The sequence below is a fragment of the Cygnus olor genome, chromosome 24 (assembly GCF_009769625.2).
Source record: "Cygnus olor isolate bCygOlo1 chromosome 24, bCygOlo1.pri.v2, whole genome shotgun sequence".
Taxonomy (NCBI): domain Eukaryota; kingdom Metazoa; phylum Chordata; class Aves; order Anseriformes; family Anatidae; genus Cygnus; species Cygnus olor.
In genome coordinates this window covers 47,512-74,147 of record NC_049192.1, presented here as the reverse complement: position 1 = coordinate 74,147, position 26,636 = coordinate 47,512, and the positions used below count along the sequence as shown (strand labels likewise).

The window sequence follows — 26,636 nt, the reverse complement described above, 5'->3', positions numbered from 1 at the left end:
GCGGATTTGAAAGATACTGAGTTTCACTAGGTTTTATTGGACTAAGATTTAAAGGATAAATAAATATTTCTAAACCCACCAATACCATCATTTGACTTTTGGTGCTAGAATGTTAAACCTTTTGGAATTAAAGCATTAATTTTACTAACTCTTTGTTTTTAACATCAAAGTTTGTTCTTTAGAACTTAGAAAATGGTAGAATGTTATCTTCTTAAAATCATGAATATTTTTTCCTCATGCCTTCAATTTAATTCAATTAATGCTAATTACTATGAATTCAATATTCTATCAGTTCCAAAAGCATATTGGAGAAACAGAAAAACAATGGAATTTGCACTTAAAGGACCATTTTTATGTCCAAAGTCATGGAGCAGTAAGTGAATTTATGGGACTGATGCTATTGATGGAAATAATCTAGCTTTTAAATGTGTTCTATCTGGCCCTTGTTCTGGGTATCCCATTAAAGAATTTTTCATTTAAAAGTGCTAATCTTAATACATATTTTGTGTATTTTTCTAATCTGATGTTTTGAATTAGCATGTTACAGTGATTATATAAACTGCCTAATCATTCTATGTAATAACTGTTTACTTAGTATAAGGGTTAGAACGATCCTTTGTGCTCATTGTAATTTTCCACTGAACTTAAATGAAGACATCTGATAAGATAATTTAAGCTTTTGATTTGAGAAAATGGACACTGCTTAGCTAAGAGAGTGAGAAAAAGAAAGCCACAATTACTTTCTTTGCTACCCTTTTGTCAGACTGACAGATCCCTTTAGGGTGAGTGGCTGGGATCAATCCAGATGTGAAAGTACTATAACTATACTGCACACATTTGTCAGAAAGAATTCCTCTCCAGACCTTGCTAAAATTTATTAAAATATTATTAATGTATATATATTTTAATATATTTGAGGGACAAATAATTCTTATTATACAATGTGAACACTTGAATTTATTTGGTTCTTCATTACACCATCTTTTTTGTGAAAGTGCAAAAAATATTATAACCTTCTGAGTTGCAGACAAATGTAGAATGGTAGCTGGCAGGATAATTTTCAGGCTTTCACAAAAGCCTGCTTTCCATAATATCTGAAGCATCTCAGAAGTGCAAAGAATATGAACTTACAGGCAAATCAGCTTCCTGCTTATCTTTTTGCAGGTAATTGTCACATTTTATTTTGGCTCAGCAAAAAAGCTTTATTGTAATACACTAACACATGAAAGCACCCATAAATTATCTGTGTTACAGTTACAATGCAACTTCGAAGTTGTGACAACTTGGAAAAACCAGCCTGACAAGCATGATAACTTTCACTGTTTCTCTAAAACTTCTTGAGCATATAAGGAAAATTTAAAGTGAAGAAAGCAACTGAAGCACAAACAGTTTTTGTTCTCAGCACACAAACTCTTTGCATCTCTGTGACTGGGATCCCCGTTTTTGTCTCTGACTGATGCATTAGATAAGACAGCATTATCACCCAGTATAAATCAATAAACATTGTCAGTGTCAGTCTGTCAAAGCAGCAGGGAGTTTGTAAGCTTTTCCAACTAGACTTCCTAGAGGATACACGTAGGGAAAACAACAGCTCTCCCTATAGCTAGAAGGATTCTGCCTTGAGCCAATCATGCTTTGATTTACCAGAATTCCTATTTATTTATATTAGAAAAGAAAGGATTTCTTATCTAGAGTAGAATTATCATAAAAGAAAAAAAAAAGGAAAGTGTTAAATAAGCCTTAGTACTCAGAACTGAGACAGTAAAGAATATTCATGTAGAAGTAACTGCAGTATTATGCAAATAAAACTAAGTTTTGATTTACCTGAATAAAAACAATGAGAAGAATACTTACTTGTCTCTAAGGTTAAGCTGTTCTTACTAAAGATCTGTTTCAAGCTTTGAATTTAAGCACAAATGCTTTACGAATATGTTCCAGATGTGCATGCAGTTTAACCTGCGTTAGTAAATGCAATTTTCAGTTTTATTAGACCAAGCTTTTCTGAGCAGATGTTATTTTTAAGCAATGAGGACTCCGTATTTCAAAGACATCTGATCTGTACCTCTTCAAGAGAGTGAAAATCACAGTACAGCAAAAACGCATTGGCTGATTTTGAAGATACCGAACTTCCACAAGTGGTGCGACAGCCACATTACTTGTGTTGAGAAAACTGACTGTTGTGGGGTCACTCACCTTAGAGCTGTATCACTCGACACCGGAGGAACAGGGAATCTGGAGAGTTGTCCAAGCTGTTTTGTAGTCTGCAGCACCCTGGTCCGTGGACACTTTCCCAAGCCAGAAGAGCCATTCACATTCCCTCTGTCTTTCCAGCCTCATTCAGTGCTCTCAGGACTCAGCTAGCTGCACTGACTCACAGAAATGAAGCTCCCTCTGGGTCCTAGTGCTGTAAACGTGTGGGAGCTGCACGGACTCGTAGGAATTCAGCCGTTGGCTTGGTGCCTAGTCCATGCAGTGATGCACAGATGTGCAGTGAAAGTTTCAAAGCATGCACTGGTTGTATGACTACGCATACATAATACAGAGAAAAGCCTCTAACTTCCTGATTCCAATCCCTGAAACTCTTTCAGGGATTTTTTGTCATCAGCATTTCTACTTTACATCTTAATCCTTGCACTCAATTTAAAGAAACTTTGGGCTCCCTGATGAATAGGCTCTTTTGAAATTGATCTCTAGAGCCCTTTACTCCTGTCATCAGTCTATAGTGTTCCTAAAGGAACACTAATAGTTAACTGGTGTAGCAGTGGACTGGGTTGTCTGCAAAAATTGTGCAGTCCTCGTTACCAGCAGCCTTTAACAGAGGTCAGCCAAACACCGATCAAGAGTAGCAAAGAAATATTTGATCCTGACTTAGGGCAGAGGAAAAAGATGACAGAAAACCCCTTCCAGCCATAATGTTCTGTTTAACATGTTTACCTTAAGCAGCAAAGAAATATGGAAATGTTTTCCATTATTTTTGTGAAGGAGGATTAAGCCCTTGTGATGAAACAACAGTGCGTTTATTAAAATTAATTTATCATTGATAAATATAGAGAAGAAATGCAAAAGTGAAAAAGTGCATAAGACAAAAAAAAAAAAAAAGCAATAGACAGTTGGCTAACTACATTGAGAACTGGAGAACTGTGAAGCAGCCACCTGGATTTCATAGATCTCATTCTAGCAAAGTGTAACCTTTGTGATTACACAGAAACATGAGGAAAAAGAATTAGATTGTCATCCACAGAAACCCAGCCCACTGCACTTTATCGATGTGGAAATAATCAAACATTTTCTAATTCTGTCCAGAAGAGGGCAGCCATCTGGAGAGACTTGTCCTTAAAATTCTTTGGGCAAGAAAAAGAATGTGGAACGTACTGTATAGAGGTGTAGAGCAAGAAGGCAAAGTAACTTTGAGATAATGTTTCTTATTTGCCAAATGGATATGTCATTTTTTGAACCTGAACCAAGAATATCTTCACATTTTATTAAAGCTAGTAGACAAATCTTACATTCCTTCCTCATAGTGCCAAAGATAATAGTGGCTTCAGTGCTAGACTCCTTAGAGGTGGTGTCCATTTAAAATTGCCTGAAATATCCATAAGGAAACTGCAGCTCAAAAAGATTAATGCAAGTGCGAAAACAGTTTGCCGGAACTATGCAGTTCAGATTGCTTTGTTTTTCTAGAAGAAAAATGCTTTCCACACGTGATACCAGTCACAGGCCAAAGTGTGATGTCTTCATTCACACAGCCAGCCATCGGAGTTTCTGAAAGTTTTGCCTGTAAAACTTGACCTTGGTATTTGGCCTTAGCTTCATATTTCACTGCAGAAATGCCAGGCTGTTCTTGTGTTGAGAGAGCATTTGTCTCGCTTTGTTAGAATATCCTTGGATTAGGACTTTGTGCTGGAAAATTTGAAAGAGCATTATTGCCCACTGTAACTGTAGCAAACAGCATCAAACCTGATAAAAAGATATGCTTTATTGTTTTGTTTTTACTTAAAAGATACTGCATGCATGTATTCAGCCATCTCTACAACTGATTTCTTGGCAAGAGCTGCCCGTTTTTCTTATAGTATGATCACAAAAGCTCTTCTGGGCACAGTATACAACAATGTACTGTGTTTGCAATTAATCCATAGCACTTATTTATGTCTAAAGAAGTCCTCCTCTTGTACCTTATTTTTGTACCTCTTGAGTTTATACTAGCAGGCTGATATGAATGAGCAAGAAAGCTGCAACAATCTCTGGGAAAAAGCACTGGCTTGCATTCTCTGCTTTTATCTTCCCATGTACCCCAAAACAACTTTTCTAGCTTCTGGAGTAGGTGTGGTCCTACAGGCACACTAGCAATGCACAGAAGAATGCTTAATTCTAGCTGGAACACCATAGTCACAGCTGAGCAGCTGAAAGCATTGTACAGCAGTCATATGTCTTTTAGCAGTGGTCTGAACCACAGATTTAGAGAGAAAAGTTTTACTACATGCATGCTTCCTTAAATTTTATCCTACATGAGCTGAGGATTCTCTTGCTTTGGCAAGCCACTACATACAAGGTGTGGGACTGATAATGTTTGGCTGAGTAAGGAAACTGAAACTCTACTGCAATAGTTCCAGCTCCCCCATGGTCTCTTGTATGAGCTTTCTTACGCAGTATTTCTGTTTCCCCTAAGAGTAAATGAATTCAACCTGCTCCTGAGAAGTACTGTCATGTAGTGCAGTAACAGCTTTCATTTCAGGGAAAGATAAGCACTCAGACCAAAATGGAGAATAATCCTTTTGAGAATGTTGATTACAGGTAAAATGGTTTGTACTCTGCTGGCTCTAGGGCTGTCTGTTCTGATAACTGGACTGAGTTTAGTGTTGCCCTAACCCCCACAATGGCAACAGTGGATTGCCACAGCCTCTTCCTCCTACATCAGCACCTTCCCAGAAAGTTGGAGAGTGAAGGACTCACAGGGTATGAAAAAAAAGTGCCTTGTGCTTATGTGTGATTAGGATTGTAAGAGGACCTGAGGACTGTAGGTGTGTTTCTCCTGGAATCAGTGTCTTTTGTGCTGCTGAAAGCATGCCAGGAAAGGTATTTGAGAAGAGGTGTCTGGGCTTTTCTATTTAGAAGTAACATTCTTCAAAGAAAAAAGCTGCCAAAAAAAATTATAAACAGTCTTAATTTATTTCTGAAATCTTTATGGATGTGTAAGTAACACAGGTGAGTAGAGCTGCTGTTCCTAAAATCCTGATACTTTACAGAGGTGTTAGGATGCTGAGAAAGGGGCTTACAAGCTCATGCTTTTGAGAGATACCATAAAAGTATAGGAGGATGGCATGAGGATAAATGGACTTGTTTTCTTCTGACACACGTATTTGTGTGTGTGTGTATGTGCGTGCATGCAGACAACTACATTCAATACTTCCTTGTAATACTAAATCTCTACATGAAAAATATGTATCAAAAATAATGTCCTTCCCCTAGCTGTTCGGAGGTGCTTAGATGTGAATGCAATAAAAGTCTTAAGCATCTCAAATGAGGCATTCAGCATGTTAGATAGTGTCTGTTTTACCTAAAAGAAAATTTATTATTTCCAGTTTTTAAAATGTCCAGAAAATAGAACATAGTTATCTTGTGTAAACTTGTCTGATAGCTCTTGTCCTAAGGCTAAATTGAATGTGAAGTGATAGTAAACTTTTGCCTTAATAGTTACCTGGAGGAAGCTTGCCCATGTTGCCAGATACATGTTAATCAAGAGGCTGGGGGGAATCATCACGATGCAAATTCTCTTTTTGTGTTAGTTAAAGATGAAAAAAATTGATACAGGAATTGAATGGTCTGTTGTCTTAGTTTATGTATCTTTATGTGTATGGCAGAAGTTACTAGAAACAAGCAGGTCGCTTGTGGGTCATGAATAAATAGGTCAGACAAACAAGTTCATCACTGATTACTGTAAGACTCAATCTCCTGTAAATATTTTCTTAACTGTTTCTACAATATGGCTTCTCAATTGAATCAATAACACAGCCAGAATGTAGCTTGGGCACACTGGAAAATTGATTTGTACATGATGCATTCTGATACACTGCAATTCAAAACAAGTGGTGATTAGAAACATTCATTTATGGTGAATTATGGAAGTAATTTGCACTAGTCTTTTCTTTCTGTTTTGGTTGGTTATGTAAGGAAAACATCTGAAAAGCCCAAGCCTACTAAAAGCAAAATGTCTTGGTTGTTCAAGTGCTGTTACAGACATAGAATATAATTGTATTGGAAGTGATGACAACATCTTGAAGCTCCGTCAGGGAGAGGTTCAGGCTGGATATCAGGAAACATTTTTCGCTAAGAGGGTGGTCGGGCACTGGAACAGGCTCCCCAGGGCAGTGGTCACGGCACCGAGCCTGCCGGAGTTCAAAAAAGCCTTTGTACAACAATCTCAGGCACATTTTTTTTTTTGTTTTGGGGGGGGTGTCCTTTGTGGATCCAGGAGTTGGACTTGATGATCCTTGTGGGTCCCTATGACAAAGCAGAGCTATGAGAAAAACTTTACAGTACTCTTCAGACTCAGTAGAGGTTTTCCCTGATAGTTGTTTGGAAAGATGTAGTAACTACAAACATTTCTGCAATATGCAATTCTGTTGGAATTAACACTCAACTATTGCTTTGCAATGAGGGTCAAAAAAGAGCATATATGCTACTTACAAATGTTAAATGAACTATGAATTTTGAAAATTAGCACTCAGATGGTTATTCCATTCTCCTCTTTAAGAAATAAAAAGTTTTAGTATACTCTGCTTAGTAGCTGCATAGTTTTTTTTTTTTGTGTGTGTTTTTTTTTTTTTTTCCCAGGATGTAGCTTTTTTCACTTGGCTGAACCGGAGCTGGGTTGAAGTCTGAAGTCTCTTTGGAAACCATAAAGAGTTTGTCAGACAGAATTCACTATTTGTGAGCTTTTGTATGAGGTCTCTCTTCATGGACAAAAACTGCCTTGATGCAATTTTATGTGGAGTACATGTGCTCTGGTGTACTGCTAATATTCGCCTTCATTATAGGAACATTTCAAAAACTAGTCAAATGCATGCTTTTTTATTTTGTTTGTTTGTTTTGAGTGGATATATGCTACAAACACTGAGCTAGCATTAATTTTTATAAGATCCACAAAGTCTGACAGGTATATCATTTTGGGGGGAATTAGCACTGTCAGTAAAACTTATAGTTGTTTAAAGATTCATTCACCCAATGCAAGCGAGCAATGAGAGTATTTGTCAGGAAGTTTGGACATACTACTTGTTCCTGGATAGCAAGGCTATCACATGTGGATTCCCTGACAAACCTTTGCTTCAAGCTCTGTTCCTCTGCTTGCTGCAGAGGAATTCAGTACAGAGTATTGACTGTGGCATAGAATGACTCCTGTCTCCTGTTTGATCTGTGAAACGGGCCTCATGTTTTCTCTTCTCACTCTCTACTACTCTTCTACCATTCTCTAATAGAGACTATTTCTCTTTGTCAAAGTCTGGCTTCATGATGTGTGCATAATGTGCTCTGAGATACTGAGAATAATTTGGCACTGCAGCCATACTTTGCTCATGACCTTTGGGAACTGGCAGATGCTTAAGAGATTTTATATCTACAGGGAAAGAATATTATAGTTAGTGGGCAGATGACTTATGATCATATCAGAGTTTTCACTTCTTTCAGACTTGCAGTACTGAACCTTCCTATACAGTAGTAGGTCTCAGTAGAGGCACAAGTACATTGAATACAGTGTGTAGCAGAATCTCATCTACAGGCAATCCCCACAAGGCAGCATGTTGTAATTGTTCTTAAGGGAGGCTTGAAGGGTGCCTAATAACAAGGAGTGTTGGAACATACAAGAACTGTGAGCACTGTGCCAAAGATTCTTCTGCAGAGATACCTTCATTTTCCAGTGTGCTCCAAGGAAATTCAGGGTGCCCCTTGGCATAAACCAGACCACAAAAGAAAAACTCTGCTATCAGGGAAGATTGCCTTGTTGCTCAAAGCTTGAGGAGGAGGTGGCACAAACTTCTGCATTTAAATTGCTGGTATATATATTTTTTTTCAGTGTAAAGTTAGGCATTTCATTAAATATCTTTAAAAGCTCAGTTTTCTGGATATGGTCTCAAGAGGTACAGCTTGCCTGGACCAACTGTTTTCCTACAAACTCTGTGTCTAAAACTTCTTTCTCAGGGGCACTGATTTCACTGAATTTTTTTAAGAGAATATTTATGCCCCAACAGAAGAAACTGAAGTATCAACTAGCAAAACTTAATCAAGCTGTGGAATTGAAGTAAAAAAAAATAATTTGGTAAAGTTAACAGTTATACTCTGTGACTGTCTGAAAGTTCATCTTGGATTTGTCTAAGCTCTTGTACCAGGACAAATTTTATAGTGTCAGCAAATTTCTTCAAACAGTTCAACCATGTAAATTTTTTGAGCTACCTGTGCTGTACTGTAAATCAGTAAACCTGATAGAGGCCATATTTTGGGGACAACCACAGATTGCCTTCCAGTCATTCAAGATTTAATTTCCTTAAGTTGAATTCAGTCTTTGAAAAAGAATCCCATCTGCAGAATTCTCCCTGAGCAGTGCTCCTCTATGTTTCTAAGGGGAAGCACACTCAGGAGTAGCTGTGCAATATGCGTGTCTGCTCTTACACTCTGTTGTGTTGCAGTTAATTAAAAACAGTACTGTTGTTCACTCTTTATATATCAACACCTGAAGGCATCAGATTTGTTAGTCTGTATTCCATGGTAAAGGAACTGGTTTTTTTTTTGTTTTGTTTTGTTTTTTTGTTTTTTTTTGTCGCTGAAGCTCTAAGAACAGAAAAGGGTGTTTAATGACTACAGCAGAATTAGATTAGTAAGAAATGCATCATTGGTTTGTGTAAGTAGTACAGTACTTTGTCCCCAGAAGTGCCAGCAGGAGATCATATTTACTCATTTTTTGAAGAGGGAATGTTGAAGAGTATGCCCCTACCCTAATTCCTTTTATATCTGGGTCAACCTGCTTGAACCTTGATGAACTTGTCTGTGTTTTTGGTTTTTTTTTTTTTCAACTTGAGGGTATCAGTTGCTTCCACAACCTTTTGCAGCAACAATATCCACAAGTTCTGTGCCATATCTTTAAAGTATTCTTGTATATGTTCAGAACTGATCTCATGTAAGTTACAAGTGTCCACAAGTTTTAGTAGTGTCAGGTTTCTTGAACAGCAGTTCCATAATCACCTTATCCACTAACTTTATATTTTATAAACCTTCATCATATCCTACCCCACCGTCTTTGTCCCCAAACCAAGGAGCCTCAGTCTTTCTACTCTCTCCTCATCAGGCAGCTGTTCCATCATCTTAATCTCTTTATATGCCTGTCTATGTACCTTTTCTAACTCCACCATGCCCTTCCTGAGAGTAGAACTGCTCATAGGACTCAGCACATGGATGCAGGGAGATGCCCCAGAGTTCATGTAGGTGATTTCTGAGGCATACATGTTTTCTAAGTTCTCTGACATTTGTAAGCAGTGGTGACATCTGATAAAACCATTTTTATGTCTACAGTAGGCAAACCATCTGTTGTGCTAAATGCTCATATAAAAGGAACCTCTTCCCCCAAGTGAAGAAATCATTTTGATATTCTGCAAGAGTGTATTTCAGCTCATTAGCGTTGCATTATGCAAGTCCTTACAGGCTAATCACTACAGCTGCTGTTCTATCATTTGTTCTTGTCACAGGGCAATTTTATTTTCAAAATGTTGTTTTAATTAAAAAGGAAAATGTGCTTGAAGAGATTAGAATCAAGAATCATAGAATCTTGAGTTGGAAGGGACCCACAAGGATCATTCATTACAACTCCTGGCTTCAAACAGGACCACCCAAAAATCAATCCATGTGTCTGAGAGTGTTGTCCAAATGCTTCTTGAATTCCAGCAGGCTTTCTGCTGTGACCAAGCACAGTCATGTGGTTCAGTGCCGAGACTGGCACTTTCAGACCAGTTATCCTTGGGGTACTCAGCCTCCTGACCTGGAAGTCTGGGATGGGGACCAGAATAAACCCCCCATGATTCAGGTGGAAACGGTTAGAGACCTGCTGCTCTACCTGGACAGTTACAAGTCCATGAAGCCAGATGGGATCCACCCAAGGGTGCTGAGGGAGCTAGGGGATTTGATTGCCGAGCCACTTCCCACCATCTGTCAGTGGTCATGGTACAACGGAGAGGTCCCAGATTGCTGGAGATTTGCTAATGTGACACCCGTCTATAAGAAAGGTTGTAAGGAGGACCTGGGGAACCACAGGCCTGTCAGCCTGACTTCCATGCAAGGAAAGGTTATAGAATATATCATCTTGAGTGCAATCACACAACATGTGCAAGGCAGCCAGGGGATCAGGCCCAGTCAGCATGGGTTCATGAAAGTCAAATCCTGCCTGACCAACCTCATCTGCTTCTATGACCAGCTGACCCGCCTGTTGACGTAGTCTACCTAGACTTCAGCAAGGCCTTTGGCATGGTCTCCCATGGTATTCTCCTGGAGAAGCTGGCAGCCCATGGCTTGGACAGGTACACTGCTGGGTTAAAAACTGGCTGGATGGTTGGGCCCAGAGAGTGGTGGTGAATGGAGTGAAATCCAGCTGGTGACTGGTCACCAGTGGTGTTCCCCAGGGGTCAGTGTCGGGGCCCATCCTTTTTAATATCTTTATTGATGATTTGGATGAGGGAATTGAGTGCACCCTCAGTAAGTTTGCAGACCAAACCAAGTTGAGGGGAAGTGTTGATCTGCTGGAGGGTAGGAAGGCCCTGCAGAGGGATCAGGACAGTTTGGATCAATGGTCAGAGGCCAGTGGGATGAGGTTCAGCATGGCTAAATGCTGGGTCCTGCACTTTGGTAACAACAACTCTGTGCAACGCTAGAGGCTTGGGGCAGAGTGTCTGGAAAGCTGTGCAGAGGAAAAGGATTTGGGAGTGTTGGTCAATGCTCGTCTGAACATGAGCCGGCAGTGTGCCCAGGTGGCCAAGAAGGCCAACAGCATCCTGGCTTGTATCAGGAATAGTGTAGCCAGAAGGACCAGGGATGTGATTGTTCCCCTGTACCTGAAAGGAAGTTGTGGGGAGCTGGGGGTCGTCCTCTTGTTACAGAAAACTAGTGATAGGACAAGAGATAATGGCCTCAGGTTGTGCCAGGGGAGGTTCTGGTTGGAAATTAGGAGACATTTCTTCTCAGATAGAGTAGTCAGGCATTGGAACAGGTTGTCCAGGGCGGTGGTGGAGTCACCGTCCCTAGGGGTGTTTAAGGAAAGGTTGGACATGGTATTTAGGGACATGGTTTACCAGGTAATATTGGTCATAGAGGGATGGTTGGACCAGATGATCTTGGAGGTCTTTTCTAACCTTAATGATTCTATGATTCAGAGGACATGTAGACTTCTATAAGCTGATAGAGTGAAACTCTCCAAACCTGGAGACCAGATTCAATACAATGAAGTGTAAAATGTCTCTCTCCTGCAGTGGCTTTTATTTATTTAAAAGAGTAGTGCTATCAGGTTGTCATGCTGATTGCTAGTTTTTCTGTTGTTTCAAATTCTGCAGATATTCACCTGGCCTTTTTACTTTCACAACAGTAAGATCAGACATTGACTGCAATTTTCCTTCAGGCACGTGAATTATGTCTCGGATTGGAAACCAATCCACCCTACTGAACACTGGTACATATTACTAAGAGTAGGTAGTTCAGTCTCTTTTGGAAGAAGCCCCTCCCAAATAGTTTTTAAAATAGTCATCACTAATATTTTTTTTAAACTGCCTTTCTCTTATTAGATATCAGAATATGAATAGTATCTTAAAGCATGAGGGCTATCCCCTGCCTTTATATGTATTCTCTTACTATGCATATGTGTACACACACAAAGGAAATATGTTAGTGTCCAGCTATGACTGACCCTAGTTTCTGCATTCATCTGTAGTCCATTCCATGCTATCCATGGGAGGTACAAAGGATGTAGTAGGAAGTCCTGCTATAAAATTAGTATCATAGGCTAAACATAAAACTTGGAATGAGTTGCATTTGACTATTAAGGGTGGAAGCCTTAGCTAGTTGAACATTTCAAAATAGCTTAAAGAATGTGTTCTGTTGGAAGGATCATGTCCTGACACCAGCATACTGAAAGGATGGACTTGCTCTGCACCATTTCTGTGTCTGGTATCTTCTTGTCCTTACTGAGAAATCTTAAAGAGTCTTTGGGGATAGGCTGAAATTTAGTGCAACCAATTACATTTAGAGCAATGATGTAGAAGCATTTCATATTATACTTGTCTTCCAGGACCTGAGCTCTGTATTGTGTGACAAATAATAGAAATGGTGAAAGTATAAAAAGCTGTGACTCCTTGCCAATGTTACAACTTGTCTTTACTACTAAAAAAGGCAGTAAACTGGGAGGGTATATCAAAGAAGTAATTGCTCTACACTTACTCTGTTTCTTGCACTTGTTTTCTACACATCGTCTTCTGTTCACTGTTGGAGACAGAACTCCAGGCCAGAGGTACCTTCGGACTGGGGCAATCTGGGAGTGCTTATGTATGTTAAGTTGTTCTGCAGTGAAAGGCATAGTTCTCTGTGCAAGAAACTGAATGAAGGCGCAGCTTTTCAGTTTTACTGTGAGGAAAACCAGGCATGGAGTCAACTTCTGGCAGGATCGTAAAACTCAAGCACAGGGTTTTCCGTTTGGTAATACAGACGTTGTCTTCACTGTGATTTTATCCACTGTATTGCCAGGTAAATCTCAGATTCTGCAAAATTAAAATCTCGAAGTCTTCATAAGCAGTCAGTTGAAGCTCTCAACTGACACCCTCTTATGTGTCGTGCACTTTCTTACATTGTTCTCTAATGTGGGACTGCAAGTATTAACAAGAAAGATAGGTGAGAAAGATGAGGGAATACAAAGCTTTAAGGAAAAACAGTGAAACAACAGTAGAAGAGATGTGGGACACTGCAAGGGATGAGGTGAAGTAGAGGTGAAAGTGCAGGTGAGAGAGGGAGAGAAGCACTCAAGAGAAGCAAAATATTCAGAAAGAGTCTAGTAGCCACATGAGTCTGTGTTGGCAGAGGGAGAAAGTAAAAGTATGCATAGGTCTAATTATATTTTTGTGCTGCACAGATCTATGTGAATAATATTACTTTCCAAGGACTAGCAGAAAGAGAGAGAATCTGAGGAAAACAAAACAAAACAAAAAAAAAACACCACTTTTTTGACAAATCACAATAATGGATTTTGTCTTGAAAACAGGATCGGTTATGCTTTTCAGGGACACTTTCACACACTTCCCCTCCCCTTGTTAAGAGGCCCTGTGGCACTGTCAGTAGACTTGCAGTACTATAAACTGAAAGTACATCTGTGAAAGTCAACCGTACAAATCAAAATGCAGGTTTTTAAGACAAGTAGCATTAGCATTATTTGAAAATGCTGTTTGCATGCACTGGAGGAATCCAAACCAATTTGGGTTTGAAGAAAGCAGAGTTTACTCCAGGACACAGTGTTCAGTGTTTGCAGATCATTGGACAGCTCAGTCTAGTACAGATCATGCCTTTTTATGGGGACATTCCAGCTCCAAAGAAAGCAAATTCTTCTCAAACACATTGTCTTAGTTAAACTTTTAATACTTTTTGATATTGCTAGCAGCAGCTTTATATAATGCAGTTATGTAGCGCTCAGCAAAAAAATCTACCCGTATTCTATGAACTGTTGAAGAATAAGAGACTTCAGATGATGTGGGAATATTACCACTGTGAGATTTGCACAGTATTTTATACCTGGAATCAATTAATTAATTATCTCACAGGGGATGAATACCAAACAAGAAATTGGACTTCATCTGCATAGTCTTGTAGTATACACATTATAAGTGTTGCAGTGAGCTCCTAGTCACTTGTTGAAATTCCTTTAAAATCACATATAGTTAGCCTTCTGTCAAGTATTTATTAAAGAATTCTACTTGCATCTTTTATGTTTTTTTTTTTTTTTTTAAAGTATATACTACTTCACAAGTCTGAAAATTATCTGTGGTACACCCGTGACAGGACAGGACAGGACAGAACAGAATAGAATAGCATAGCATAGCATAGTTCAGTTGGAAGGGACCTTCAAAGATCATCAAGTCCAACTGCCTGACCACTTCAGAGCTAACCAAAAGTTAAGCATATTATTGAGGGGATTGTCCAAATGCCTCTTGCATACTGACAGGCATGGACCATCAACCACCGCTCTAAGAAGCCTGCTCCAGTGTTTGACCACCCTCACAATACAGAATTTTTTTCCTAAAGCTCAGTTTGGTCCTCCTTTGGCTGAGCTTTGTGCCATTCCCATGAGTCCTGTCATTGGTTAGCAGGGAGAAGAGACCAGCACCTCCCTCTCCAGTTCCCCTGCCCAAGAAGTTGTAGAGATTAATGGGGTCACCTCTCAGCCTTCTTTTTTCCAGACTAGACAACCCATGTGTCCTCAGTCTTTCCTCACAGGACATGCCCACAAGCCTTTTTACAGGGTTTGTTGCCCTAGCAAAGAGGGTTCTTATTTTCTCTAAGGCAGGAATAGTACTCCTCTCTTCCATAGTGATTGCCGTTCAGTATTTGATACCTGCCTGAAGCAAAGCTTCTATCAACCCGAACAATATAAAATTGTGGGGGACTGATATAGCTTACATCTCTTTGCACATTATGTGTCAGAAGAGACTGCCTTTGACTAATTGAACCTTTGCTTAATGGTCTCTAGTTCAAAGACATCAGGGAGAAAATGCTTTTGGGCAAAGCTCTGACATGGAAGTTCTCTTTGTCTGAAGAAAGAGCCTGGAAACAATTAGGAGAATGCATGTGAATAATGCCTAGTGAGTGTAAGAAAAACTACTGGTCTTCAAAATAGGATATACACTTGGCACAATACATCATCTTTCCATTTGTAAGTACTGAGACAAGGAGTGATCTGAAGCAGGGCGCTCAACTAGCAGCCATGCTCTTCCTGTGCAAATGGAAGAGCATCGGAAAGAGAAGAGAACTTCTTGTTTGTACTGCACAGAGGTGAACGCTGCATCACAATCAATGATAAACAAGTGTCTGTTGGTATTCTGCATGAGGACAGCTGAAAGCTGGTAGTCTGCATGAGGATAGGTCCTAAGTGACCATGAAGAGATGGATTTTGTTTTATGTTTTGCTCATTGAAAAGAGGAATGGGAAGACAGTAAAAAGCTGTAGAGAGAGAGATTACATTAATACTATACCAAGAAAATTAACTGATATACTTTGTGGTAAGTCTCCATCCTGACTGACAATCACAGCAGTCTTTGCCCATGTTTTTAACGTGCTCCTTGTGCTTTCTCCCTGGGTGTGATACTAAGTGATGGGGCGTTCCTGGACCTGCCTGCTACTTTCTGGATGAAGCTAGGTTACGTATGAAAAAAAAGGATGGTTACAGGCTGGAGGGTGGTTGGTGCCAAGCTGGAGAGTGTGCAGGAATGGCATTCCTTGAGAAAGCCTTTTTGCTCTTCTGACAGTAAACTCTGTGAAAAGAACAGGGCCTACAAACACATTTAGAAAGCAAATTTAAATTATTTCTCTGTGATTGCTTAGGATGTTTTTTCAGAAGGCTAGCTGGCACTGCCTCAGGTCTGGTGAATTACACAGTGTTTCAATGAGAATGTTGTTCTGGAAGCAGTAGTAGAAAATGCATGTTTTGGCTAGCTCATCTTGAGCCCAGAGTGTGAAACTCATGTGGGTCCCTTTCAGATGACAGAAGAAACCCCATGTGGACCAGATGACCCCCAAAGGAGAGACAGCTACCAGTTCTAACCTGGGGTATAGACAAGATAGTGTTTCTCCTTGATGCAATGAGTGTGTCATATCCCCCTTCCAAAAATGAAGAAGGTAAGATTAGAGCAGTCATTAACATAAAAAGGTGTTTTGATTATCCACGCTATGATTCCTATTTAGAAAAATGTGCAGATAATCAATACTGCTGAAGGCTCTTGCCTCATTTTATCTTCTTTCTTGTATCCTGAAAGACCACACCGTTCTGTTGGTGACTAGACATGGATGTGTAGCTGCCTTGTGGGTAGTGTTATCCCTGGCTTCTGCATGAATAGCCAAGATGTGCAATGTTGAAGGCTCAGAACTGCATGAGTTCTTGCCGTTCTTCTATGTGTCTTGGCACCATTGGCCTTACTATGCTGTGGTCATTTTGAAATGCGGAACCACGTCATGTCTTAAAAATATTCTTCGTTATGCAGGAAGGGTGGGTTTTCCTCTTAATATTTTCCTCACGACATTCAAATACAATTTTGTGTTGCATTGTCATTCCATAACCCCTTCCAAAATTTGTATCATTCCAAATTGTTAGCCGTCAGATGGGTAAAGTCATTCTGCTTTGAAATTAACCTAGGGATTAGAACTGTTACTATATTAAAAGCAGATCTCAAACTTACAAATCTTTTGTTGTACATATGCTTAATATTTTTCCTCTAAACAACAGGTACTAAGGAGTGCTGGAGGTCCAGGATACCTTACAGAATATTCAAAGTGCCTGCCTTATTCTTCAGCTTTAATCTTGATTTTATGAGTGCAACTGTTTTGTGGGCCCAAAGTCATTGTACAAACTTTGTGGTCAACATGAAAAGTTGTGTATGCTCCTTTTTCTTTTCATTGTATATTTTCTGTTTACATAATGGCCTTTCAGTGCCTTAGCTGCTTGAACTTTTGAAAAAGTATATATCACAGTTCTCACACTGTCATTTTGGAATGAACCTGCATCTTTGTTACAGCATTTCTAAATAGGAAAGGGCATTAGTTACCTGTAGTTCGCATAGAACACTGGAGAGTAGGGAGAAATTCAAATGGAATTTATCATCCATAATCTGTGAGGATATTTGTAAATCTCAGCTGAATTCTCTTCTGAATTCTTGAAGACATTCTCCAGGTAAAGCAGGAGGAGTGATACAGGACTGTGTTCTCGAGGTGGTGGAAAACACTATTACTTAACTGAAGCTTAAATAAAGCATGGGGAAGACTTCCCAATCCTGGAGTGGAAGTGAACTGTTAATATCTATTTTTAAATGTTTCTGTTTCTCTTAGTGTTATATGTTGTAATGCCTTTATATGTCCAGCAATTATTAGCAATTGCATAGTGCCTTGATGAGAGACTGAAAACCAAGCCAAAGAAAGTTTTTAAGAGGTGATTGACAGCAACTCGTCCCACTCTGGTATGTTTCTTCTGTGACTTCTGTGTCAAAGAGTGAGTTCTTCAAAACCTCCAGCTCCCTTAAAATTTTAACCTGCTTGCTGGGAACAAGAAAATTTCTCTTTCCCAGTATTCTCCTTTTCACATTGCCCTTATTGCAAGGAAGAGCTGCATGAAAAGAAGAAAAACACAAACCAGCGCAACAAACAAAACAAAACAAAACAAAAAACACCACCACTACCACCAAAAATAAAACACACACACAAAAAAACAAAACCCACCACCACCAAAAAACAAAACAAAACAACAACAACAAAACCCCACAACCTTCATTCCAGAGTCAAATTTGCAATGAGAATCTTTGAGTCTATTTTTGTCCAATACCATTTGGACAAAATTCAAGAATTTGATTTTTCCCATTGCTTTACTTTGTACTCCAGTTGACTCTGAAAGCACAGCCTGAAATGCTGAACCACAAAATTCAATTAAAACACTGGGAGTAAACAGGGAGAAGAAATCAATGGGTGGATTATTCTATCAGCTGCTGTTCCCATGATATTCTTATCTTATGATGCACTACTAGAAGGGATGTTGGAAGTGGAGTCATTGTAAAATCAGATCAAACTGCTGCATGCTCTCAGCACATAGCAGAAAATTGGATCAATAACATGAGCCTATTCTTTAATTTGCTTGTAAGCAGCTGGACTGCTGAATTCATCCATAGTGTGGAAGCTAATCTGTTTTTTAATCCTCTGCTCTCCCACTATGAAGTTAAACACCGGTGCCTGTAACAAACATAAATCAGTGCAGATGCCAGGCTTCATAGGTGTATATCTTACTGCATCTATATGCATTTAGCAACAAAGTCAGACATTTGGAAAATAAATGTTTATCAATCATGAAATTACATCTGTGTCTACTGATAAAGAAAATCTCAGGCAGGAAGGAAATGTTCTAAAATCACCATATTTATCATTTGTTCCTACCTCTATCATCTGGCGTCACTTTTCCAGGTTAAGTATAATAGCAGCAGTTCTGAAGTTTCACATCAAGGCTCCTAGAGATTAGTGGAAGTCAACAGAAAGAAGAAATCTTGATCGAGTATGAACTGTTGTAATAATTGCCTGTTCTTATAGGGACTTTTATTAAAGTAGATTAACAGTCTTCATTTTGAAAAGACAATAAGCAAAATGTACTTTTCTCTCTGTCTTATATCACTAATTATTTTAAGTTGGTTTATTACTGATGGAAAACAAATAATGTAAGCTTCTATGGATAGGCCTAACACATGGAATGGTCAGAACACTGCAGGAAAAAGAAATTGCTGGGGACTCCCTTCAAAAAACTCGTAGTTATATGTATGAATTTTGCTGAAGAGCCACAGACTTCATGTGTCTTTGGTGATAAACACACTGAGACATTTCACTCTTGAAAATGCAGTCCAGCAAGTTGTATACCTTTAATAAGTGTAATCATCATAATACCTGTTTTCTAGTTATACAATGTTAGTTTCAGTCCTTCATTTCTTTACACTTGGTCTCTTTGAAAGTTAATTGTTTTTAACTGTGTTCAAGTGATAGTTACCAATCTTTTATTGCTCTGGTGGAAACTGACAGGTATATACAATGCAAGTTGCAACATTATATAGTGATGTACTTCATCCATAGACTCTCATGTGTACTCAGAAATTATGGCAATGAGAGTAACATCAATGTCTGTTTACAAAAATAGTTGGACAAGCATAGTCAACATTACTCAAGATAGTTTCAATGGTTTCCTGATTGTTCATCGTAGGACTACATTGTCTCTTTTAGGCACCTACAAGCAACTATAAATATGTCTTCCTTTCTGCACTTCTTTCAAATGTATTTACTTCTGTAGCAAAGAGGAAGACTTGGAAAATCCTCCGTGCAGTAGCCACAGGAGTTGATCTTCCACTGAGCAGGCACATGGCCAGCTGAATGCATGGGCATATACGCAGACAGCTGAAAGGACAGATGTATCAAATCAGACTTATGAGGTCAGTTTTCCCAGCCAATGAAGTCCAGATTGCTGTCTGACCTGTTATAACCTTCCTGTGTTTAAATGGATGTGAAACAGATAATCCAGCCTTTGGCGGGAACAACACTGATAAAACACAAACATTATTTCTGTAGCCACATAAGATTATTTTTCTAATTCAGCAGAAAGTGTTGTCTTGAAGATTTTTAAAGGGGTCACAGTATTTTATACTGCTTGTGTGTGAATAAAAATTTTCTCAGTCAAGGGGAAGGGAGAGAGTATACTTACTCAGTTGTTAGCAGAAATGGAATTTGTATTTTATTGTAATGCAGCAATGGCAGATATGACCTGAGCAGACATATGTAAATATCTACTCTTCAAACACAGTAAATGAGCCCATGTTATTGTGAGCAATATGGGCAAAATGCCGATTATAGTTTCATAAACAAAGAATAGTGGAAGAGTAAATGAAAGAACCATTTGTAGGCTGCTGCCATAGTCTCAGGTGGGTCTGATTCCATCTTGCTGGGTGTTTTGAGGCTAATATGTGTGAAATTCTAGACAGGATTGTGAGACCACTGGCCTTAAATGCCACTGGTGTAAAGAATGGTCCTGAGCCCTAAAACTGGCTGGTGTTCCCTTCAGATGTGAGCCTGAAGGTTCCCAACGCATCACCCTGTGGCTGTGACATCACAGGAAAGGGATAATGTGACCTCCTACAAGCCTGTTGCTGAAACATTAAGGGAATTTAGGGTGGCATGGGTTTAGCCACAGCACCTAATGCTAGGCCAGGAAATGCCAGATTCATGGAAAAATGGCATGTGCACACAGATCCACATAGACTGTGTTTTGAAGGGCCACTTGTAGTTGTTTAAGAGATTGTTCTATCGGGTGAGACAATATTTTGAGGAGTTTTCATCCTACCATGTATGGTGATAACTGAACATGTTATCTTCCCATACCTATAAAATTAAATGCAGATGTTTCATTGAGATGGTGTTGTATCAGTTATCTCCTGTTTAGACACCTGAAGCATAAAGTTTCGTTTTTTTTTTTTTTTTTCTTTTGGTAGAATAAAGCAGTTTTCCATTCTATATATTATTTTTCTCTCAGCAAATAAGCCTAAATTCTTTCAATATTGTTGTTTGAATCTTTATTTATTTATCCTATGGGAAAAAATGAAAATTACAACATGAACATTATATGCAGGACACTACAAGAAGATACTGAAACTGAAAAGTAAAAATAACTTTCTGATGGGAATATATTAAATAACGTTGAACATAAAGGCTCATTGGCAGTGTCAATTGCCAGCTGCAAAAACATACAGTATTAGGATGGGAAACATACTACGAAGAAGTAGGCACTTGGGAAGAATATATTAGTAAAAATGCTATTTTTATTTAAAGGTTTATACAGTCAAAGTTCATCTTCCAGTGTTTTTTTAAAGATTAGGATTTCAGTGACGTTGAAGCTTTAGGACCAAATGCGTTCCTGGAGTCATTTTGTCCTCACCAGTATTAAATGAGAAGAAACTAATTCAATATATTAAGTCTTATACTTGTTGTGCGCTTCATAAGCTACTTTGTTTTATTTTGTTTTTGTTTTGCATTGTAAAACTGCAGAAGTAAGTAATAATTAGTGTCTGCAGAAAGAAGCAGGTTATGTTGATTGTTAAAGTCAGTAGGCCACACTGGAAAATATTAGAGAAGGCAAACAGCATAGACAAATACCCAGATTTTGAATTTTACAAAGCTGGCGCTAAAGTGAAATGTTCACTGTGGCACCATCACAGTCAAAATGCATCAATTCCCTAGCTGGACCTTGCCTGTTTCTGTAGTAGCTCACTCAGTGTGAGGAATGGATTTGACTGACATTAAAAACACTTTCATTGCCCTCCTGCTGAGTGAAACCAGACTCTTAGACAAGTTGTCTCATGCCTTCCTTTATCTTGCTGGAGGCCATGTCAGATCTGTGACAGATTCCTCACCTAAACTTGTATTTTCCTTCACCTGCTGCAAAAACAGCTTCCAACACTTTACTTTGGGAGAGTTGTCAGGTGTGACTCGTTCCAGTTCCGCTGGGAAGGAGGGGCTCTGGTAATTTCTTCTGAGAGTTTTATAGTATTTATAGACCTTTTGTACTGAGATAAGAGATGTGTTAAACTGACGCATTTGTCTAACCTTTCAGTTACAGATTTAGATGTGTTTGTATTATTGTAATTAGTGTTGTCTGCATGCATTTCTGAGGCTGTGCACTAAAGCAGGCACTTTCAGAAGACCATATTCTTTTCCAGCTACCATCTCTGAGTAAATCAGTAAAATAGGAAGCTTTTAAAACTGAGATGTGACTGCATAGTTTTCCCTCACAACAGATGACGCCTTTTAAGTGGTTGCACCCTATTCCCTAACTGTCAGTATTTCAAAAAAGTTGCAATGAACCTATATAAGAAAAGGGAGGTACTGTTTACTCCTGCTCATTTCCTCATCTCTGAGGTTTCAAGAATGGTTCTCAATTTAGTACTGAGTGTATTACAGTGAGAAAGTTTGCAAACTAAATTAGTACCTTCATGTTAGCTCCCAAGTAACAAAAAAAGCAAGCAAGGTATGGCTTCTTATTTAAATTTAATCTTGTCCCTAGAATATAAGCCTCAGCTTTTGTTGCTCTCCTGTCCTAGACAACTGTAGGCATTGACTTAAAGATGACACATGGATAATATTACATTTAATACCCTATTATATGTTTGATGTCTATTTGAACTACCACTGATAAGTTTTTGCATTATGTAGGGGGTTTTGTTCGGATTTATACACTTTTTTGTAATTTTTGTCAAAGTCATAGAGGTCATTCAGTCTCCATAGTCTATGTTGAGAGCACTGAATCTTGTAATTTCTTTTTTTGGAGGGTCTTCACAAAGCAACGTTGCTTATTCCTTAGAGCTTAACTTCCTTTACAGGTCTGACCTTGTCCCTTCCCTTCCCCTCCCCTTCCTTACCCTCCCCACTTGTTTTTTGATTCTATATGATCATTTGCCACAATCTGAGGCTTACATATCAAAAATGCCATAAAAACCTAATATTTAAAATATATTTAAAAATAGCCAGAAGTTTTCCAACCTCATCCTGCTCTGCTAAAGGCCTATGATGCTCTGCTACAATTTTTGTGGATGCAAGTAACAAAATGAAGGGATCCAGATGCTTAATCTGCTTACATTAAAATGTCACTTACACACTGGTTAAAAGGTTCTAATTCTAGTGTGGATTGTTTGATATATGTAAAATATATGAAACTGAGCACCTGTTCAAAGATCTCCTGATACTAAGTGAATTTTGGAAGCTGAGGATATTTTGTATGTAGGCAGGACTACACAAAATATTACAGTTTTCAGACTTCAGTGCACAGTTTTACCTCCATGAAATAAATAACATGACTGTCTTTGGACTTCATGACAGGCAGGTAAGCTCCCAATTCGCTACAAGGCAAACTCCAGTAAGTTACTATAACTTGTACTTATTAGTATTTCACACTCCCACTGACAACAGTGACATAAACTGACATAATGTGAAAGGAAATAATAACAGTTGGGCCTGTTAGTTTTAAGAAGATTTTGTTCTCTGAGTACCTCTGCCTCATCACTGCTTTGTATTTAATTATATGTGGACTAACGCTGTGTTCTAGTAAAGAATGGTTGAGAATTTTTCAGAGATGAGTTAGCAGACATAATACTATAAACTCTGTATGCATCTCTAGCGCCCCACATGCACTCCAGCATGCTGCTATTTTTGCCTGAACGTTTCTTGTGGTGGAAAGAGCAAGTGTTTAGAATGTGGTGCAACAGCTTCGTCAAGAGAAGTCAAAAATAGTTGTCTTAGCAAACTTTAGCTAGAGGCTGAGTTTCTGGCATGTTGAAAGAGAATGGGAAATAAATCTTGTGCAGCTGGGAAAAGAATCAGTGCCAGATTCTGTGTGAGAAGGTGTTTTGAACCATAAACGGAAAAGAGCTTCTGTCCTTTATCTTTTGTGCCTGTGGTTACAGTTATTTCATGAATTTTGTGATTTAAATGTTAAGCACATGGTGAAGATGACTTAAGAAGTCTGACCTTTCAATATTTCCCTTCCTTTAGTTGTATGGGGGAGTTAGTTATGGAATTGCCAATAAACCCTGTGAGGACCAGATAATAATAAGGTGATAGCACACAAATGTCAGACTTCAACAAATTAATCCCAGGACAATCACCCAGATGTGTTTATAGCAGATAATCTAAACACAAACATGATCTAATCTCTGCCATGGTGACTCAGTAACAGATGCTGAATGCATCTATTTTAACCTTAAGGCAAAGCATCAGCATCTGTTACATAGGTGTTTAGGACAATGTTTTGAAGGAAATGATTTTTTATTCATTTATTTACAATTGCAATCACATTTCACAATATTCAGCTGTCTCTTGAAATATCTAAAAGGACAGGAGGTAGTGTAAAATGTGTAGCAATTAAGTAAGTTAAGGATAGGAAAACTGATGTACAGCATTCTCTGGTTTTCTTTGGATACTGTTTCTGGTAAAGGAAAAATCTACTGTCTAGAATATACCTGTGGCTCTCCAAATATAATTAGATTGAAATGTAAATATCTGTTTATGTATCACAGGTTGCTGGTGTCTATTTCTTTTTCATCTTTTTTTTTTTTTCATCTTTTCTTTTTTTTACTGTGTGTCAAACTATTCTGTGGTCTGCAGCTTTCCAGACACAGCAACTTTTGTTTCTTTTTCTGCATACTCTGAAGTTATGCTTCTTATTTGCATACAGTGATTAATTAAAGGAATTCTGCAGTGCCTTCCACTTAAAAAAAAACAACACAAAGGATGATTGTCTCTGTTTAGACTATGCACTCGTCCATACAGGCAAGAAAATCACAAAATCATAGAATATCCCGAGTTGGAAGGGACCCATAAGGATTATCAAGTCCAACTCCTGGCACCGCACAGGTCTACCCAAAAGTTTAGACCCTGTGACTAAGTGCACAGTCTAATCACTTCTTAAATTCAGACAGGCTTGGTGCAGTGACTCCTTCCCTGGGGAGCCTGTTCCAGTGTGCGACCACCCTCTCGGTGAAGAACCTCTTCCTGATGTCCAGAAAAAGCAAAGTACAGAGTGGCATTTCTGAGGAGTTAATATGCTGATGAACAGTGATTTTCCTTCTACAAAATTAAACTGTATTGTAGCAGATCATCAGGTTCAACTTTTGATAGAACGGTATATTTTACCCATAGAATCATAGAATGGTTTAGGTTGGAAGAGGACCTTAAAGCCATATAGTATTAGCAGATAATTTCCCATAGTCATTCCTCTGAAAAGAAAGGTAAGATTCACTAACTACCACTATGAGATGAAAACAAATTCCATATAGCTCTTGAAACATTGGCAGCTAATCCATCTCTATAAAATTTATTTTCAAATAGTGTCATAGTTTCACCTTTATTGCTCATTTAATTGATTTCAAATTTTAGGCTTTAAATATGCAAGGAAGGTTAGTCTGTAGGTTCAGGGGATTACTGTCTGATAAGAGATTCTTCAAACAGGGGAAGAAACCCAAACTTCAATTGTGTGTGTGTGGGAGGAATGACTGAATGACACAAAAAAGAAAATTCTAATTCAAATACCAAACAAAACCACGGCAGAAAGTTCTCAGACCAAGACTCCCAGAGGATATGGATACACAACTACAAAATAAATAGTAAGGAATTTTGGACATAAAGAAGTTATTTAAAAATTTAATGCTGCCAAAAATTTCACCTCCCATACAGCCCAAATAATATGTGTCATTTTAATATGGTCTTTCATATTCAAAAGACTATAATTAAGAGCCAGATTCAAAGTTCAGGAAAATCAGAGGGCAAAGTTTGGATGTCTAATCTTAAAACAGCAATGTGGATAAAATTCTGTGCATCTACTGCACTACCATCAGCTATAATCTCAATCTTTTATTGTTAATGTTAAAGTTAATTGTAAAGTCTCTAGAGATCGAACAATCTTATTCTTAACAATGGTCGGTATGTTAGACGTCCTTATAAACTATGGGGTGGGCTTTGCTTTGTATTAGTGCCCACCTCTCTTATCAGTTTGGCAGTGAAAAGACTTTCAGAAGATGGGAGATGTGGGTTATTATGCATATACAGAAAAGAAATTCAGCTTGACCCTTCTTCCTGGACAGGTATAATAAAAACTGAGACAGTACTGGACATAAATGCAGTATGCTGCAGTTCCCCATGTGTTGCAGTACATTTACTTCTAGCACATGGTCCTGAATTCCAAAGTTGAGATGAACCACACAAAGCTTAGGTGCTTAAATCATTGATTTAAAATTGTCTGGAGAGACTTGTGAAAAGCATTTGTCACTATCCCTCATGATATTCTTGTGTCTAAATAGGAGAGACATGGATTTGATGGATGGACCACTCAGTGGGTAAGGAATTGGCTGGGTGGTTGCATTCAAAGAGTTGCGGTCAACAGCTCAGTGTCCAGGTGGAGATCAGTAACAAGTGGTTCAGGGGGTCAGTATTGGAACCAGCACAATTTAACAACTTTGTCAGTGATATGGGCAGTGAAATTAAGTGCACCCTCAGCAAGTTTGCTGATGACACCAAGCTGTGTGGTGCGGTCAACACGCTAGAGGGAAGGGATGCCATCCATCAAGCCTGGACAGGCTTGAGAGATGGGCCTGCGTGAACCTCATGAGGTTCAACAAGGCCAAGTGCAAGGTCCTGCACCTGCGCTGGGGCAATCCCAAGCACAAATACAGACTGGGCGGAGAATGGATTGGAAGCAGCCCTGATGAGAAGGACCTGGGGGTGTTGGTTGATGGAAAGCTTAACATGAGCTGGCAAGGTGCACTTGCAGCCCAGAAAGCCAATTATATCCTGGGCTGCATCGAAAGAAGCATGGCCAGCAGGGCAAAGAAGGTGATTCTCCCCCTGTTCTCTGCTCTTGTGAGACCTCACCTGGATTATTGCATTCAGCTCTTATGCCCCCAGCAGAAGATGGACAGACACGTACCTATTAGAACAAGTCCAGAGGAGGACCACAAAGTTGATCAAAGGGCTGGAGTATATCTCCTACGAAGACAGGCTTAAAGATTTGTGGTTGTTCAGCCTGGACAACCTTCCAACACCTGAAGGGGGCCTATAGGAAAGCTTGGGAGGGACTCTGTGTCAGGAGATGTAGTGATAGGACAAGGCGTAATGGATTTAAACTAAAAGAGGGTAGGTTTAGATTAGATATAAGGAAGAAATTCTTCACTCAGAGCATGGTGAGGCACTGGAGCAGGTTGCCCAGAGAGGCTGCGGATGCCCCATCCCTGGAAGTGTTCAAGACCAGGTTGGATGGGGCTTTGGGCAGCCTGGTCTGGTGGTAGGTGCCTATGGAACCTATG

At 39.0% G+C, this 26,636-nt stretch overlaps 2 protein-coding genes across 48 annotated transcripts in view; one reads left to right on the top strand and one right to left on the bottom strand.

Annotated features, from left to right (window-relative positions):
- Positions 1–4,723, bottom strand: part of NGF (nerve growth factor) — a 35,382-nt gene extending 30,659 nt beyond the window's left edge. The window contains exon 1 of one of the 4 annotated variants that reach the window (XM_040536113.1): positions 2,194–4,723. The gene's annotated coding sequence lies outside the window, so the exon portion shown is untranslated. The remainder of the gene's footprint in view (positions 1–2,193) is intronic. The other 3 variants (XM_040536110.1, XM_040536112.1, XM_040536111.1) reach the window with 3 other exon arrangements.
- Positions 1–26,636, top strand: part of LOC121059350 — a 143,204-nt gene that overhangs the window by 89,095 nt on the left and 27,473 nt on the right. For 20 of the 44 annotated variants that reach the window (XR_005814506.1, XR_005814524.1, XR_005814507.1 and 17 more), the window contains one exon: positions 15,760–15,897. The exons of 16 other annotated variants lie outside the window; for them this stretch is intronic. Coding sequence is in view for 1 of the 28 variants with exons in the window: in XM_040536114.1 (XP_040392048.1) it covers positions 15,889–15,897 (9 nt within the window). In the remaining 27 variants the exon portion in view is untranslated. Of the gene's footprint in view, positions 1–14,752; positions 14,851–15,759; positions 15,898–16,501; positions 17,462–26,636 lie in introns of those variants that run through there. 8 more of the 44 variants (XR_005814515.1, XR_005814514.1, XR_005814546.1 and 5 more) reach the window with 4 other exon arrangements.